Consider the following 19684-nt stretch of genomic DNA (forward strand, 5'->3'; position numbering starts at 1 on the left):
ACACAAAATTGTTTTGTAAGAATTTAATATGTAAACAGGAAAATAAGCATTATAGCAACAAAACCATTTGGCCTATTAATACAGCAATTTTTTTTTTTTAAGATTTTATTTATTTGACAGAGATCACAAGTAGGCAGAGAGGCAGGCAGAGAGAGAGGAGGAAGCAGGCTCCCCGCCGAGCAGAGACCCCAATGCGGGGCTCGATCCCAGGACCCTGGGATCATGACCTGAGCCGAAGGCAGAGGCTTTAACCCACTGAGCCACCCAGGCGCCCCTAATACAGCAATTTTAAAGACACTTCACCAACAAGTACTTTTTTATATACAGGAGGCTACCTCTGCATTGAAGTTTATCTTCTTACGGAATAACTAACTTCACAGTCTCAGATTTTAAGCCAGAAGGACAAGATCCATGCTGGTAAAGCAACCTGCAAATACTCCCTGTCCTCATAGTTAGTCTACTTTCAACTTATAAAAAGAGGAAGACAGTGCACTTAAGGCAGATGGCTGGGGGCTCCTGAAGCAAATCCCTGCCCAAAGGGGCTGTCTTACCATCTGTGGACTAAAACTGGAGGCAAAACTGAAAGCTAGGAAAATAAATACCTGTATCTTAAGTGCATCTGACTGATTCACAGGGTCATCTGCAGAGTTACACTGAAGCAGGTAAACAGAACCGTTGAGATCATATTTCTATAAATTAAATGGTATTTGGCTAAAGTACTAAGGAGGTGAGAGAATAAAACATCAATGTTTTATTTAACAATCCTAAGTGACTATTTGCCCATTACAACTAGAAACTTTAAGTCTAGTAGGTTGCTGTTTTAACATGGACTTTCTTTTGTTTTCCATTTAGAATGTTTAAAATTTCCTAGAAGCTTATTTCAACAAATAATTCACATGTGATGGGCACACTGAACTAACAATGGTCCTCACCCACCTTGAATAATCTGAGGAAGTATTAAAATTGAAAGTGATGTTTTTCCTGAGAAAGTCATGTTTCAAAATGGCACAAGACATAAATTTTCTCCAGTCCTTCCCTCCAGAACATAAGATGGGAAAATCAGTATAGAATAGTTTGTGAGGACAACATGCTTGTTTTTCAAAACTGCTTGTTTTCAGTCACTTAACGAAGCTACCAGTTTTCAGAGGGTGAGAACTAAGTTTAAGAAGTGATCATTTCTATAAGGTATGAATGAACACATATGGCAAATTTCAGTTAGTGTGTAAGCAATTTTTATAGGAAGTAGTGTACAGGTGGAGAAACTAAGGCACAGAAAATTTAACCAAGCTCATTTTCAAGGTTGAGTCTATAGTAAAGGTAGAAACAGAATCTAGGGCTTTGATTCTCAAGGTTAGAAGGTAATGGGACTATCTTCCCAAAAGGGAAAAATAATCTTCTTTGTTCTTTTTGGTAGAGAATATTAAGAAATCATTTAAAAATATATAATATTAATTCCCTTGGAAATCTTTGGCATTTGTGTGTCTTTGGATGCTGGGGGGTCTAGGTATTTTACTCTGCCAAGATATTAAAAGTCAGGGGAGCCAGTTTTTAATCAAAACAAAAAAGATTAATCTTAACTTTAAAATGACCTGAGTTTTATTCTGCACTGTTCTATAAATCAATTGGATAACTGAGTCCTGTGAAATTTAACAATGGCCATGACAACTCACAGATTTTGTACACATGCATTCTGCAGTGAGATTTATACGACTAGAACTTTCTCTATACTTTTGTAAAGTACAAAATTAGGTATCTAATTTTTCATAAGCCCAGCTATTCAAAGATCAAACTTAATGACAGTGAGATGATTATATGTTAAATGGCATTGAGTTGGCTCCAAATTCGAGTACTTTTTTAGTATTCATTCCAGGTTTTTGTACGGACTAAGATGTGACCTGGGAAATTCATGAAGTTCAGAGTGGCATTTTTCCCTGTATGTTTTTGATCACAAAACTCCTAATCTCATAAAATATGCAATTGTAAGAGCTCCAGTAGGGTTTTGTAGTCATAATGCAGCACAGAACAGACCATGCAAAAGTAAAAGATAAAACTATTTTCAAGTTTCTTTGTTTTTAAAGTGCTCTTTGTGCAGTATCATTACATCAACTTCCAGACTACAGAAATTCACTATAATGACTAGTAATAGTTTTACAACAGATCGAGTTCCATAAGAGTAATTTGTTCAAGTATGAATACATAGATTAAAAAATGCAAAAACTCTGGGCACACTGAAATCCCAGTGATAGAAGAGAAATCCACTTGAATACATAAGACGGATGACGGGGTGTTGAGAAGGAAATGTCAGAGTATCAGAGACTGATTGGTAAGGTAAGTAGTATGTAAACTCAAAGTGGTTCTGAGTATTTTGACAGCAAGTATCTGCCCAGCAAAAGAGGAACAAAAATATAATATTCCTTATCAGAAATAGAAAACAAGTCTGTCCAAATGTTCAGAAGTGGTATCATCAAGATATTCTTGGAGAAATTTCAAAGCTAATAGGTTGCTTCATCCATGTTGTCGTCACTGTCTGCACCAAAATCATCTCCATCTTCAAAGTATGAATTAATGTAGTCATTTTCCTAAGTGAAATGATATATTCTTCAGTAAACATTAAAATAAGTGAGTAGTAAGGTCATTATTAAACAATATAATGTAGGCTGTCCCTTTAAGTTTCTAAATATCAAGTAATAAGAAAACATAGCAGGCTTTTGAAAAGTCTCTGCTATTTCATCTGCTTAAAAAATACATTGGTTTTTCATTCCCATCTACCTGTGCTGCTTTCCACAAGACCATCACCTCCTACAATTTTCAGGCACCAACTAGTTAAGAGAAAATGAAGGAATGTCCATGACACTTGAGTAGAATCATTCATTACACCTCAGGAGGACGATCTATGGTTTAGTTACCTAAACCACTAAACACTCCAAACAAATGTACAGACACTCAAGAAACAAAGCCAATTTACATTAACATTCATTAAACACCAGAACTGAGGTTTTCAGTCACAGTGTGTAACAGAGCATAAGTAGAGGGATTTTTGCTTCCTGCCAAAAAGCAAGCTTGATACCAAATGAAACCTAGAAAATGCCATATTCCATCTAGGACCCCTCAGTTTCCTTGAGGTTAAGAGTAATTAAGTTCCTGGGAACATTTCAATTATCAAGACTGGGGAAGACTCTTATTCATGTAAATGTTTCCCGATATTTCTGTGCTTTTTGTCAAAAATTTAAAAATCCATTTTGGATATGGATTAAAAGATATTTAAGAGAGTTATTAACTAATTGCAGTATATGGGATATATCTGGATTTTGACTGGGATGAACAATAAATTTTTTTGAGACAATTAAAAATATTTGAATATTGGGGGCGCCTGGATGGCTCAGTGGGTTAAGCCTCTGTCTTTGGCTCAGGTCATGATCTCAGGGTCCTGGGATCAAGCCCCGCATCGGGCTCTCTGGTCAGCAGGGAGCCTGCTTCCCCTTCTCTCTCTGCCTGCCTCTCTGCCTACTTGTGATCTCTGTGTGTCAAATAAATAAAATCTTTAAAAAAATTTGAATATTGGCTTAATATTTGATGATATTAAGGAAATATTTCATCATGTTAGGTATAATAATAATATTGTCATGTTGTTAAAGGGCCCTTATTCTTTAGTACATACTGAAATATTTATGGGATGAAATGATACAATGCCTGGGTTTGCTTTGTAACAATCCAAGGTGGATGGGAAATGGAAGTCAGGGGATAGGAATGGATTGGATGAATGAATGAGTGGTTGAAAGAATGGCTATACATTGATGATTGTTAAAGCTGGGTGATAAGTCCACGGGTGTTTATTTTACTTGTCACTAGATTTTTTTACTTCATTGAAATCTACCATCAAAAAATTATTCTCTACATCTCCACTCTCTATAGCAAGAGTTATGATAAAGTAAGAAGTAGAGACGATTCTCAAAAGAAGGTCATCTGGATGTCAGCTTTTTTAGTACCTGCATGGCGGGATTTTTTTTTTTACATATAAATTTATATAAATAATGCAAGATAACTTATATTCAGATACAGATTTTATTACTTTGTCTTCCCTGACACTGTAAGTTTCTGTATCCAGTAAGTTTCCATAGCATCCCCAGGAAGATGGCCTGGTTTCTCTGGTGCCAAGAAATCCAGTAACATCTGGAAGCCTGGCTGAAGCCTTGGGACTAGTGTACAGGGGAGGGGTGCATGGTCGAGAGTTCAAATGAGACCACTTTGTAAATGAGTTGGAAGGGATACTTCACTATTCCAAAGTCAAGCATATGCAACTTTTGCTTTAGACATGAACACTTCCAAGTACATTCAGTGATTTACCTTAGGTAATTTTGTGATGTTAATAATCAAACAGGTACAAAGTGAGAACTTGTTGAAACTGATGGCTTAAGTGGTCCTTGGCTTTCATTTGAACCCTTGCTTTTTCCTTTAATTACAATATTCAAAAGACTGAAGAAAGAAAAGGTCTGCGTTTCTTTAATTTGACAGAGGTGTTACCTAGATAATTTGCTCCATTTACTCTTCAAAAACAATGCTTATCAAACCATCAATATGTCAAGTTAATTAACATGAATTTTTCATTAATTAACTGCTAAAAAGCGCCAAGAGTAAGACTTTAAGTCTAGAAAGTCTTTAACTGAGCTCCCCTCTTCATCCCTCACCCAGACTCATATTCAAAACATGTATCCTTTCTCTACTAAAGTGGAAAGTTATTTTTTTTTTAATGAAATGTATTTATGTAAACTGTGTTTAGTACTTTGCTAAGGCCTAACACAGAATTCTGGAATTACTAGAATCCTGATGTTTGCTATTATTAGGGATGATCTTAATTTCAACAGAGTTCACCTCAAGCAGACTTTATAAAGAGAGCATTCCAAAAGCTAGTCTTTTCTAGGAAACAGGACGCTACTCACTCAAAGATAATAGCATGCCACGATCTCCAAGACCAGTTGTGATACCAAAAATGTCTTCAGATATTACCAACTATATCTTGGAGGGCAAAATCACCACTGGTTCATAGCAACAAGCTTTCACGCATGATTTAACCACAGTTCCTTTCAATCCAAGCAACTGAGCTTTCTAAAATACAGATACGATAAAACTACCCCACTGCTTTAACCCTTCAAAGGGTACCCACAGCACTCAGGATAAAGTCATATTGCTCAGCCTGGTATTTAATATTTGTCTTCAGCTTTGTCTCTCCAAGTCCCCTACTTGAACTCTCTAGTCCAGTCATTTTGACTTACCTGGTCAATTACACTATTAGCGCTACACTCTCATTACCGGCAAGCCTTCTCCGCCCACTTTCCTTTATCTGCAAATCTCCTCCAGTCCATTTCTCATCTTGATCTGATTAAGTCTTCAGATTGTCTTCTTTGAGATACCTTTTTTCACATCACTAAAATGGAGTTTGGTGCCCCTCTTATGTACCCTTATGGCATCCTATACTGTATCACACCATAGTATTATTCAGTGTATTATAACTGTCTCCTCTCTTGTGTGTCTCCCCACTACACCAATATCCTTGATGAGAGAACTGTATTTTGATATTGATATTTGATATTGATTTGATATTTGATTTTGATAGTTGATATTCCCCTTGCCTAGTACAATTCCAAGCATATGTATAGCATACAATTAGTGCACAGTGAATGAAAAAAAAAATAAGGACTAATAGGTATTTATAGGGCAACTAAAATTTTGGATAGGGATTGTAGAGAGAAAAGGAAATCCAGGGGAAGGAGTCTGAAGAATACTGACATTTAAAGATTAGAAAGAAGAGAACCCAAAACAGACCATGAAAAGGTATCAGAAACAGGAAAAAAACAAGAAGTGTTGTGTCCCCCAAACCAAGAAAAGCAACAATGTTTGCCTATGTCTTGGCACACAGCACAATGCCTGGCATAGAGTTGATGCCATAATTGCCTTTTAACAATGAAGTTGTGAGCAGTGTTAAATGTTGCAGAAAAGTGAAATCAGGACTAAAATTTATCTATTGGTGAACTTGATGGCAATAATTTCCATAGCATACAGGTGGAAATCAGATGAAAAGAACTAAAGAGAGGAGGGTGGGGGAGCGAGCAAGTGAAGCCAGCTGAACAGCTTTCCAAAAGATAGCAGGACACTTGGGAATGTGGGGAACATACTTCATCATGAGAGATGAACATGTTTTAATGCATGAATGGAAGAGATGAGTAGGAAGAGACTGAAAATATGAAAGGGGAAAGGACATAGGATGATGGACCCCCAAAAGGAAGGACAATTAACTCTAAATATAATGAAGACTATTTCTTTCACTAAAAAACAGGAGGAGGAGGAAAGACATTTAGTTTGAAGGCAGAGGACATGAAATCAAGGGAATTTCTTCTTGATAGCTTCATTCTCTGTATAAAGGGGTTATTATCTGCTAAGAGTGAAAGGAAAAGATGTCAAGGAGAGGGATTAAAAAAAAAAAGAGAGATCACCTAAAATAATTGCTGTAGACAGATGATAAGAGAAACACAGAGAACGTGTTAGTCAGCAAAAAGGGGCTAGTGAGTGTTGCTTTAGTAGCATCAGTTTCTGGCATTCCTCAGAAAAGCCCAACAGGTGGTTTGGAGGGAAAAGGGGAGACAGTGGAACTGATCGAAGGTTACCTTGATCTCAAGTGTGTGCTGGGAGCATACAGGAAGACAGTAATGGCAAGAAAGCAGTTAAAGGGTGAGCAAGGATCTAGGCCCTTTAGGGAGGGAGATTAAGACAGGGAATGAGTAAAGGGGAAATAGAGAATCAGAGGTCTGGCAGTCTCAATCACATCAGAGTGCAGGAATAAAAAAGTGAATGATCTGCAAAGAAAGTTGGACACAATATGATATTTTAAATTTTAAAATGTTTAAAATTTATCTGAAAGAATAAAGAATACTCAGGAAAATTCTTCCCTAGAAATAACAAAAAATGAAAAGCTTCTATTAACTGGAACAGCAGAGTGATGGTTCAAAACTAGGTCCCAGACATACATCTAAGCAGAAGTGGCAATCTAATAGCTGATACAGCGGAATTGCAAATCAATGAAGAAAGCGAATTATTTAATAAATGTGGTTAGCAGCTGGCCAGCCATTTGGAAATAGATAAAAATGGATCCAAACCTCTCTCTTTACACCAGTATAAATTCCAAAACAATCCAAAATTTAATATAAGTGAATTAAAGTATATAATAAAGACTTCGGAGATATAGCACTTTCAGATAAAGAATAGATTTAGCGTCATGTGGGAAGCTGAAATGGAGTGAAGACAAAGTTCAGTGCCATGGAGAAGAAACTCCCAGCTTAGGGTTACTTCATGAGGTACGTACTAAGTCCCAAAGAGGCTGTGGCCAACAAAGTTACCCTACTAAAAAGCACCCTGATTGGCTCTAGTTTATTTTGAAATGCACCATGTTTCTAGAAGTTAGAAATCCCAAATCCAAACCACTAAGTTGTAACTCAGATACTGGAGGTTAGATCATACCTCTTCTCTGCCAGGGTCCACATGCACTTCGGGGTTTGAAATGCGATGGTATGGCAGGGGTTTCCTCTTCAGACCCTAAATGACTAAGTCCTTAATTACAGTAATGGCAGATTTAAAATTTTATGTAGATAAACCTTCAACTAATCTGATCGATTTGCTTCACTTGTAGCCTCCCACTTACAAAGTTGCCTGTCAAGTTCCTCTTACCTCCCAGATTCAGTTTGGTATCTTGATTTCAATGTTAAAGTCATTCTCTTGATACTAAGGAACTGATACCAGTGATGATGACATACCCCTCATTCCCACTGACTTGGTTCTGGTTTGTTATTTTGACTATATAGCACATATCTGACTCCTCAGTAGAGAACCCTTAATAAAGTTCCTAAGTTTACCTCTTCTTGCTCTTCTTCATCATACTCCTCTTGTTCTGCGGCGTCATCATCGTCCTCCTCATCGCCTTCTTTACTCTTCTCTTTGCCGCCTTCTTTCTCTTCGTTTTCCTCATCTGATTTTTCACCATCACCTCTCTTTTCCAGTTCCTGGTATAAAGGAACTTCATTAGTTTAAGTGGAACCCACTAGACTTTGACCTCCCTGCTCAGCTTTAAGAAAACACAGTTACCCATCACCTTATTCTAATCCTCCAGGCCACTACCTAGGAAACTGTGAGTTCACTCAACAAAGGAAGAACTCTCTGTCCTGTCATTATACTAGTGTTTTCATTGAGTTTCTAACTTCATAAGTGGGTCTCAGGGATGGCTCAGTATCAACTCTAAGCACAATGCTTTATTTTCACGATTTCTGTCTTACCTCCCCCTTTTTTTTTTTTAAGATTTTATTTATTTATTTGACAGAGAGAGAGAGGTCACAAGTAGGCAGAGAGGCAGGCAGAGAGGGGCAGGGGGAAGTAGGCTCCCTGCCCAGCAGAGAGCCTGATGCGGGCCTCGATCCCAGGACTCTGAGATCATGACCTGAGCCAAAAGCAGAGGCTTAACCCACTGAGCCACCCAGGCGCCCTTACCTCCTTCTAACACACTGAATTGATTGAGTTCATAGAGAGAAACTTTCAGAAGGCTATTTTGTTATCTTTCCAACATAAAAGGAGAAAAGAGAATGTAATGGCAACCTTTCAAAAATGTCTACATTGTATGTGTATATGTATATATGTAATTATTTAAAAAGTAAGCACTATGCCCAACATGATTTGAACTCACCACCCTGACATCAAGAGTCGCATGCTCTACCAACTGAGCCAGTCAGGTGACCCTATGTTAGTACTCATAATTAAAGCACAGGATCACTTTAGCTAAGATATGTTGTTCTTAAACAATAAACAGAACATGAATTTCTATAGCTGCAAATGCTCCATCCTATTATATCTGCTTTGTAGATTACATATAAAGAGAAAACACATTTTGTATTTGGAGTGACTACAATTTAGTTATTCCTTTACTGGCTCTTAAATACTTATTTTTAAAATCCTTTTAATTATATTCAAGTTTGAATTTAAGGAAATCAAAGCAATAAAAACAGTACATCAAAAAGATTCTATTTCTAATCAAAATTTAAGTTCTGGGGCACCTGGGTGGCTCAGCTGGTTAAGTATCTGCTGTTGGCTTAGGTCATGATCCCAGAATCCTGGGATCCAGCCCTGTGTCGGGCTCCCTGCTCAGCTTCTCTCTCTCCCTCTCCCTCTGCCTGCTGTGTGTGTGTATGTCTCTCTCTGTCAAATAAACAAATAAAATCTTTAAAAAAAATTCAAATTCCACTTTTTTACCTCATTCCACTGAGGCAGAACAAATAAAACAAAGGTAAAAGACATAAGATGATTTATCTTCACACTGACTCATGTTGCCTAATATGAGTTATTACCATAATGCATGCAATTTTTCAAATTGACAATCCCTTTGGAAAATCGCAAGTAAACAAAATAGTGTTTATAGATATATCTTTGGAAGTGTCTACAAATACACACACCCACACCCACATATAATGATGCTATGCTGACATTAACATATGGAGTCTTTTCTATTTTAATCTAATTACAGTAAAGAGGTCTACGACCCATAAATTTGTGTAGTTACAAGGGAATTGTAGTGCTGTACTTATTAAGCTCTGTGCAAGGTATATACTCTATTTGAAAAATCCTGCTATTAGCTATTATTTCTAACTAGCAATAAACATATTTAAACCAACTATGGAGAATGTTTTTATTTTTTATTTTAAAAAATATTTTATTTATTTATTTGACAGAGAGAGAGAGAGAGCGCGCAGAGGGAGCAGGTAGAAGGAGAAGCAGGCTCCCCGCCAAGCAAGGGTGCCCAATGTGGGGCTTGATCCCAGGACCCCGGAACCATGACCCAAGCTGAAGGCAGATACCTAATGACTGAGCCACCCGGATGTCCCTGGAACATGTTTTTAAAATACAAAAATCATTCACTGCTCTGTAGGTCTAGGAAGTCTTTATTTCTATTACTGTCATTTCAAATATTTTTAAAAAATAACAACTTTATTTGTATTACATAGGCCTAAGTCAAACCCATAAATACTTAAATCGCTTAACTACAGTAGATTTATGAAACTTAAAACAATGATCTCAGAGCCACACACATTGTCTCATTACTTTTTTCTTTGTGTGCTAAGCTACTGATTTTGGTTTGTCTACTTTTTAGTCTCCATTTTCTCCTCTGTGAGATTTAACTATTTACCCACTATTACCTTACAGATTCGTTTTAAGAATAATGAGATACCACCTCACACCAGTCAGAATGTCTATAATTAACAAGTCAAGAAATGACAGATGCTGGTGAGGATGCAGAGAAAGGGGAACCCTCCTACACCGCTGGTGGGAATGCAAGCTGGTGCAACCACTCTGGAAAACAGTGTGGAGGTTCCTCAAAAAACTGAAAATAGAGCTATCCTATGACCCAGCAATTACACTACTGGGTATATATCCTAAAGATACAAACCTGGTGCTCCGAAGGGGCACGTGCACCCAAATGTTTATAGCAGAAATGTCCACGATAGCCAAACTATGGAAAGAACCTAGATGTCCATCAACAGATAAATGGATCAAGAAGATGTGGTATATATACACAATGGAATACTATGCAGCCATCAAAAGAAATGAAATCTTGCCATTTGCGATGACGTGGATGGAACTAGAGGGTATTATGCTTAGCGAAATAAGTCAGTCGAGAAAGACAACTATCACATGATCTCCCTGATATGAGGAAGTGGAGATGCAATGTGGGGGGGTTGGTGAGGTAGGAAAAGAAAAAATGAAAGAAGATGGGATTGGGAGGGAGACAAACCATAAAAGACTCAATCTCAAAAAACAGACTGAAGGTTGCTGGAGGGAGGGTGGACAGGAGAGGGCGGTGGGGATATGGTCATTGGGGAGAGTATGTACTATGATGAGTGCTGTGAAATGTGTAAACCTGGCGATTCACAGACCTGTACCCCTGGGGATAAAAATACATTATATGTTTATTAAAAAAATAAATAAATAAATTTAAAATAAAAAAAAAAGAATAATGTGATGAACACAATGTGAAAACACTTCGCAAACAGTTAACTTATAGAGAGGGAATAGTTATTCCAGTTTAAATAATACGCAGCCAACCTATAGAGTTTCCCATAAGTCAAGCAGACAGAGGCTCAAATATTAGTTTGCTGCTATCTGATTATTCACACATGAGATTTGACTGTTTGTTACTTTCTCTCCATCTGCAGGTTTTTTGGGTTTTTTTTTTAAGATTTTTATGTATTCATTTGACAAGAGATCACAAGTAGGCAGAGAGTGGGGGTGGAGGGATCAGGATCCCCGCTGAGCAGAGATCCTGAGCGTGGCTTGATTCCAGGACCTTGGGATCATGACCTGAGCCCAAGGCAGAGGCTTTAACCCACTGAGCCATCCAGGCACCCCATCCACAGTTTTATTATATTAAAACCTGCAACTACTTTTGCTGAAGAAATGAACAATAAGAGAGTCATCCAGAAGCTAATTTTGCTCGTTAACAGAGAGATAAAAAAAAAAAAGCTAACTCATTTAATTTTCAGATTTAAAACTTCAGTTTTAACATGTGCAAAATGAAAAAGGTGTTTAAATGTAGGAAATCAGAAAGCACAATTTGTTCTGATGAGAAATCACATTCAGATCAATCCTCCTTATAGCACATGTCATCTTAGCAACTTCTTTCCAGGAAGCTTTAAGAAGAGACAGTTGCTAGTTCTGCAACCTTTCCATCATTCCATCATGGTTAAACCTGACAGTTATAGCTATTCCCTCAATATCCTTCTGCCATTATTTTCAGATACGTTATCTCTGGCTCAAGCACCGGCCAAGTTATCACAGAGCTGTGCCAACTTGACCAGGCAAGTAAAAGTTTCAAAGCCTTGACCTCCTTATCTGTAAGTAAGGAAGAAAAATACCTATCTCTCCTTGTTGTTATGAAGTCTTCAGGACATAAGGTATGTAAATATCTTTCATCAAAGAGCCTGGTACATAATAAGCTATCATTATCATCATCATTACCATCAGTAGTATCTGCAAGGACAGTGGGAATACATTGACATAACCTCCATGGAGAGTGGTCTGTCAATATTTATCCATATTATTTGATACACATAACTATTGACCCAAGAAATCCACTTCAAGAAATCTACTCTATAGATGTAAAATGACATACTTAATATAAATTCACTATAGCACTGTTTATAATAGCAAAACTCTAGATGAAACATGGCCATCAATACAATACTGGTTAAATAAATTATGGTTCATTCTTACAGTGCAGCCAAAAAAGAAAAAAAAAATGAGGCAAACACTATACAGACTAACATAGAGCCATCTCCATTGATTACAAGTGATAACATGAAAATGCAGAAGAGTATAATATGCTAGCTTTTGTCATGAAAAAGAAAAAGAAAAAATCTGTTATTTGTTATACATAAAATATTTCTGGAAGATCCATCTATAAGAAACTGATAATACTGGTTGTATAAGAGGGGAACTAGATGGTTAGGGACAGGGATGGGAGGGCAAATTTTCAGTTTATTAACCTTTTGGATATTTTACCTTTCTATTTTTGAAATATTAAAAACAATGAAGGTATAAAAGTAGTTCCGTAAGATCTACTTTTTTCTCAATAGAATCTTCTATACTTACCAAAGACAGAAAAAAAAGCACTAATAAAGTACATGTGTAAAAATAGGAAAAAAAAAAAAAAAACAACCCTGAGACTTTTTTTTTTTAAAGAAATACATTTTAGGTATGTAACTTGTGTTTCTTTCCCATATGTAATTCTAGTATAAGGGGAAAGTAGTGATACCTGGGAAAGGAAGTAGGTGACAGAAGGTAAGGTACGTTGACAGGTAAGTGGTAAAGAAGGACAGGATGGAGCTTTTTTATATCCCAGCCAACAATGTTCAAATCTTTCCAGTTACCCCGTGTGCTGGGCTTGGTTCTGCCAAATCCACATATTATCAAAAGTGAGAGAAGGTGGAAAGACTAAAAAAGGTGAAAGAAGGCATCAGACTTTTTCAGCTTGCTCAGATAGCAAGAAGAAAACCTTACCTCGATTTTTTTCAACACATCTGCAGTATTAGTGAGTGAAACGCCTTTGCTTGTATCTTTCGCCTTTTCGGATTTGGGGCCTGCTGAAGTAAAACCACTGTTAACACATATTTCTGTAACAGTAACTCTGCATTATGTTTTTCTTTTTGCCTCTTCATATGCTGCCTAGCATAGTGATATGTCATGGCGGACAGTCACATAATTTGCAGACAGAATTAATTTTCTTAAATAAAAATAAAAATAATTTTCTTAAATAAAAATCGTATTTCTTAAATAAATAAAGAATAACTGAGTCAGCAGGCCTAACCAATTTTCCATGATGAGGAGTAAATGATAATCACTTAAAGGATGTTTTCTAACACTATAACCAGATATATTTTTACCAGTACTGAATATCTGTACTGGAAAGTAATGTTATTAAGGCCTACACTGACTACTAAAATGTTACCTAAGGTAGAAGCATGAGAGGACCAGAGAAAGACTCTCACAAATATATCATCCGCACTGGCTTCCTGCTCACTGATCAGTGTATTTTATTTTAACTAGAGCAATTCAACCAGGTTTGGAAAATAAAAAACAAGTGCAGAATAAATATACATTTGTCAATGGTTAAAGAAATGAGGAAGGAGTTACACTCATGCAACATAAGCCTCATCTTTGGAATAAAGATTAAAATGGTTAAACTGAACGTATCTGTTACATGATCTGAAAACTCAAAGCAATGTAAATAAAAAGTTTTAATGGCTTTTGGATTTTTTTAAAGCCATATAAAAAATCATGCATTAGAGGCTATTCTACAACCACAGGGAATGGAGAATTATTTCACATATAGATCCAGCCAGTCAGTTACCAAGGCATTATGATATGCTACCAAACTGTCCCATTGTGATCAAAAAGTATTATAGTCCTTTCCCCAAATCAAACTAAATACCTAGACATTACTTGGCAACAGAGGAAAATATGATTCCGAAAGATGTAATTTCGTTAAAGATTAACATTTAACCTACAGAAGAACACATTTCTAGATTGTGGTGGATGACCCATAACTGACAGAATTATAATTTACTATGTTATACCAAATTGCCCCTCAGGGAGTCACTGAGCTCAGAACCCCAACATATATATTTGTGACATTTTGCTCAGAAAAAAGGTAACAGTTAGATTTAATAATGGGTAACTTTCTCTGTTCCCCTTGACGATAAAAACTGTTTAATTTGAACTGTAGCACATAAAATATAGTATCATATATGAACTAGATCTCAATATATATTATAATATAGATGCTAGAAAACATTAGGGTAAGGACCTATTTTAGCCAGAGCACTTCCATCCAGGTTAAACAATAACCTTGTTGTTTAACCCTTAAACTGTCCCTGTCCCCCTTCCCCAAGGGACTTACTTAAAAACAAGTCCCGGAAACCAGTCCCAGGTAACAAAGCCTAAATACAAGGGTGGGTCAGGCCAGGTGGAGACATCCGGATCAGTAGGGGGTGGCATACTGTCTCCCTAGTTACCAAGGAGTATGGGCCCCGCCCCTTGGGGCACCTTTTGGGCGCCAATTCTGACCAAGGTGATAGGCTAATTCAAATATCTACTAGGGTAAATTGTAATTCAATTGGTCACTTATGTGTGACCTAACATGACTGTGCAGCTTTCTCTGTGTGTTACAATTTCATTGGCCACCTGTGCGTGGCCAGGCCCAACCACATGGCCTTTGCCCTTAAAAGCTAGTCTGTGAAGCAGAGAGAGGTTGCCCTCTCTGTAAGAGGTGCGGCCCCGAACATTCGGTTTGATTCTTGATGCTTGGTGTGAAATAAAGCTTTGCTTGACATTCGCTTTGTATCAGTCTTGCTCCTTTATTCACGGACCCATAATTGGGGGACCTAACAATTAGCTAAGAATGTAATTTACTCACATCATGAAGTCTTTTTCTCTAAGAATCTTCTGTTGAATTATTTAAGTTTCCTAACACATAAGGCTATTAATTGGGTATTATAGAACATGGTCAGGTAAATAAACTTATTAAAAACTATTGATCTCTTGGGGCACCTGGGTGGCTCAGTCGGTTGAGCAGCTGACTCTTGATTTTGGCTCAGTTCGTGATCTCAGGGTCTTGGGATTGAGCCCCATGTCAGGCTTGACACTCAGCAGCAAATCTGTTTCAGGATTCTCTCTCTTCCTCTGCCCCTCCCCCTGGCTCACTCTCTCTCTCAAAGAAATAAATCTTAAAAATTAAAAAAAAAAAAAAAACACTACTGATCTCTTAACTAAGAAAGTCAGTTGCTGAAAGGCCACTAAGCATCTTTTGCTACTTATTAATCTGGTTTATATAATCACAAATTCTTTTATGTATAACTGGGAGAGAAGGGTCAAATTACCAAAATTTGTTGGGATGCTTGGGTGGCTCAGTTGGTAGAGTGTCTAACTCTTGGTTTTGGCTCAGGTCATGATCTGAGGGTTGTGAGACAGAGCCCTGAGTTGGGCCACGTGCTCAGTGGGGAGTTTGTTTGGAATTCTCTCCCTCTCCTTCCCCCTCTGCCCCTTTCCCAACTCACGTGGTTTCTCACTCTCTTTCTAAAATAAATAAATCTTTTTAAAAAATTGCCAAAATTTGTTAAAAGACTGTTTTAACCCAGAAATATTAATATGCATTTTTTTTATCTTTGGCCAAATACATGCATATATTTGAATTTTATTTTATTTTTTTTCTGTTCTTTCAATACCTGCCATTAGCTGGTTCTTCAAGAAACAAAGTTTTTCAGTCATTGTCTTTTTGGGTACTGTTTACTTTCACGTAAATCAGTGGAGGTCATTTTAACAAAAGAGAGAGGGAGGGGGTAGGGAGAGTGTGGTGGGGTTATGGACATTGGGGAGGGTACGTGCTATGGTGAGTGCTGTGAAGTGTGTAAACCTGGTGATTCACAGACCTGTATCCCTGGGGCTAATAATACATTATATGTTTAAAAAAAAAAAAAAACATGCAAAAAATGAAAAAAAAAAAAAAACAAAAGCTCAGAATAGAAACAGAAAGTTTTATGGTTGTTGTCTTATTTTTTAACAAATGGAAATTCTGACACATTGGACATTTTTACTAATAATTGATTTGTATATAAAGTTCTAGGGATGAGCAGTAGTGTGACATGTTTGACAATATCAATTTTTCCAAATCAGATACATTCTTTTTTGGCTCTTTAAAGTCTGCTACAAATTTGTGATTCACCAAGACATAACCAGTGCATGATATTATACTGGAAAAATAATATATTTGCCTAATAAAAGCCAAAGGTACAAAAGACAGCAGATAAACTATTATATCTCAACATACTGTATTTTGGTTTTTTAAAAAAATATAATATTTTGTATTCAAGCAAGCTAAATATTCTTAAAAATTATAGTTCTGAGGTGAAACAAAATAAAAATATTTCCACTTTAAATACATATGTTAGAACTTACTGAATTATATATTTCAAATATATTAATTTTATTACATGTCAAAGATAATTCAATAGAGCTGTTAAAAGGGGAGGGGAATCTCTTTCAGAAAACAGGAGATAAAGCAATACTTCCTATTCTAAGAGGCCAACATTACCCTAATACCAAAACCAGACAAATATTAAAACAAAGGAAACAGGGGCACCTGGGTGGCTCAGTGGGTTAAAGCCTCTGCTTTCAGCTCAGGTCATGATCTCAGGGTCCTGGGCTCGAGCCCTGAATTGGGCTCTCTGCTCATCAGGGAGCCTGCTTTCCCCCCTCTCTCTCTGTCTGCCTCTCTGCCTACTTGTGATCTTTGTCTGTCAAATAAATAAATAAAATCTTAAAAAAAAAAGAAAGAAACAGAAAACCAGTATCTCTCATGAACATATAAGCAAAAATGGTCAACAAAATATTTCCATATCCAATCCCACAATGTATAGAAAGAGTAATACATCACGACCAAGTAGGACTCATCACAGGTATGTAAGGCTGGTTCAACCTTCCAAAATCAATTAACATAATCCACCACATTAATGGGTTAAAGAAGAAAAATCATGTGATCATATCAACAGATGCAGTAAAAGCATTTGACAAAATCAAACACCCATTCATCACAAAAAACTCTTAGTAAACAAGTAGAGGGGAACTTTGTAAACTTGATAAAGAATAGCTATAAAAAACCCCATAGCTACATCATACTTTATGGTGAAAAGCTTGACACTTTCCCACTAAGACTAGGGACAAGGCAAGAAAGTTCCTTCTTATCATTATTTTCAACAGATTTGGAAGGAAGAAATAAAAATGTCTTCATTCACAGATGACATGATCATCTATGCAGAAAATCTGAAGGAATGAGGCAAAAACTATGGAAATAAGTGATTGTAGAAGGGTTGCAGGAGGGGCACTTGGGTGGCTCAGTGGGTTAAGCCTCTGCTTTCAGCTCAGGTCATGATCTCAGGATCCTGGGATTGAACCCCGCATCGGGCTTTCTGCTTGGCAGGGAGCCTGCTTACCCCTCTATCTCTGCCTGCCTTTCTGCCTACTTGTGATCTCTCTCTCTCTCTCTCTCTCTGTCAAATAAATAAATAAAATCTTAAAAAAAAAAAAAAAGGAAGAAGGGTTGCAGAATACAAGGTTAATATACAAAGGTCAGTTTTGGGCTGAAAGAATGAGACAAAAACTCTGGAAACTAGTAAGTGATTATAGAAGGATTGCAGGATACAAGGTTAATACACAAAAGTCAATATATATTTCTTATATACCAAAAATGAGCAAATGGAATTTGAAATTATAAATCTGATACTACTTACATTAGCACCCCCCACACAAAATACTTAGATAAAAACCTAACAAAATATGTATAGAGTTTATATGAAGAAAACCACAAAACTCTGAAGAATGAGGTCAAAGAACTAAATAAATGGAGAAATATTCCATGTTCATGGATAGTAAGACTCAGTATTGTCAAGATGATAGTTCTTCCTAACTTCATCTTTGGATTCAATGCAATTTCAGTCAATATCCTAGTAAGTTATTTTACAGTATCAGCAAACTGTTTCTAATGTTTGTGTGGAGAGGCAAAAGATCCAGAATAGCCAACACAATACTGAAGGAAAGAACAAAGTTGGAGGACTGACAATACTGGACTTTCTTTTGTTTTATTTTATTTTATTTTATTTTATTTTAAATAGTATTGGAACAACTAAACTTCCACATGCATAAAATGAGTCTAGGTAGATCTTACACCCTTCACCAAAATTAACTCAAAATGGACCACAGCCTAAATGCAAAACACAGAACTACAAAACTCTTAAAAGATAACATAAGAGAAAATCTAGATGACCTTGAGTTTGGTGATGACTTCTTAGATATAATACCAAAGCCATGATTTATGAAAGCAATAACTGAGAAGTTGGACTTCATTAAAATTTAAAAATTCTGCCTTGCAAAAGATAATGTCAGGAGACAGAAAACAAACCACAGACTGAGAGAAAATATTTGCAAAAGACATATCTGATAAAGGACTGTGTGAAATAATAGAAAAAATATATATTGGTCTCTGTTTCTGGTTCCTGGCACAGAACTCCTAAAACTTATAATTTCTTAAGTGATAAGAACACTAGGAGCATGTTTTGTTCTAATATTTAGTCTTTGAAACTGGTTCCTAACAAAGTTCCTAATCCTTTGGAATTTACTTGGTAATAGGAGTGTCTTTTGTTCTAAGGAGGCCATTCTTGGTGGGCTCTTGGATAGCTTCAAGAGGGAGGCTGGTCACAAGACAGGACAAACTATGATTAAAAGATTGGAATTTTCAGGGGCGCCTGGGTGGCTCAGGTCATGATCCCAGGGTCCTGGGATTGTGCCCCGCATTGGGCTCCTTGCTCAGCTGGGAGCCTGCTTCCCCCTCTCCCTCTGCCTGCCTCTCTGCCTACTTGTGATCTCTATCTTTCTTTCAAATAAACAAATAAAATCTTTAAAAAAAAAAAAAAAGATTGGAATTTTCAGCTCCATCCCCCATTCCCTGGGAATGGGGAGAGGGACTGGAGACTGAATTAATGAGTGATCATACCTATGTGATGAAGTCTCTATAAAAATCACCAAAGTATGGGGATTTGAGGAGTTTCCAGGTTGGTAAACACATCCACATAGTTGGTACACCCCAACTCCACAGAGACAGAAGTTGTTGTGCTGGGAACCCTTCTAAACCTTGCCCTATCTATCTCTTCATCTGACTGTCCATCTATATTCTTTATCATATCCTTCACTAAATAATAAACTGGTAAACCTAAGTGTTTCCCTGAGTTCTGTGAGCTGTTCTAGCAAACGAAATCCAAGTGGGAGGAGGGTCATGGGAACTTCTGATCTGTAGCCAAGTCAGACACAAGTTGAGGGTAATGTGGGGAACCTACTACTTGAAATTGGTATCTGAAGTGGGAATAGTCTTGCGGGGCTGAGCCCTCAACTTGTGGGGTCTGTACTAATTCTAGTTGCTATTGGAATTGAATTAAATTATATGACATCCAGCTGCAGAGAACAGCTTGGTTTGGGGAAAAAATTCCACACACCTGGTGTCAGAAATATCATGGTGGTAGTATGGAAGTAAAGGAGAAACTCACAGCATAGA

General features: G+C 37.0%; 1 protein-coding gene across 7 annotated transcripts in view; it reads right to left on the reverse strand.

Moving 5' to 3' along the window:
* POLR3G (RNA polymerase III subunit G) overlaps nt 1–19684 on the reverse strand; it is a 70195-nt gene that overhangs the window by 25037 nt on the left and 25474 nt on the right. For 2 of the 7 annotated variants that reach the window (XM_032846680.1, XM_032846667.1), the window contains exons 5-7: nt 13087–13166; nt 7902–8048; nt 265–2579 (exon numbers count right to left, since the gene is read on the reverse strand). In XM_032846680.1, the coding sequence (XP_032702571.1) occupies nt 2493–2579; nt 7902–8048; nt 13087–13166 (314 nt within the window). In that variant the 3' untranslated portion in view covers nt 265–2492. Of the gene's footprint in view, nt 1–264; nt 2580–7901; nt 8049–13086; nt 13170–19684 lie in introns of those variants that run through there. The other 5 variants (XM_032846672.1, XM_032846661.1, XM_032846689.1 and 2 more) reach the window with 4 other exon arrangements.

The sequence above is a fragment of the Lontra canadensis genome, unplaced genomic scaffold (genome assembly GCF_010015895.1).
Source record: "Lontra canadensis isolate GAN:19392208 unplaced genomic scaffold, GSC_riverotter_1.0 scaffold4, whole genome shotgun sequence".
In the NCBI taxonomy this organism is placed as follows: domain Eukaryota; kingdom Metazoa; phylum Chordata; class Mammalia; order Carnivora; family Mustelidae; genus Lontra; species Lontra canadensis.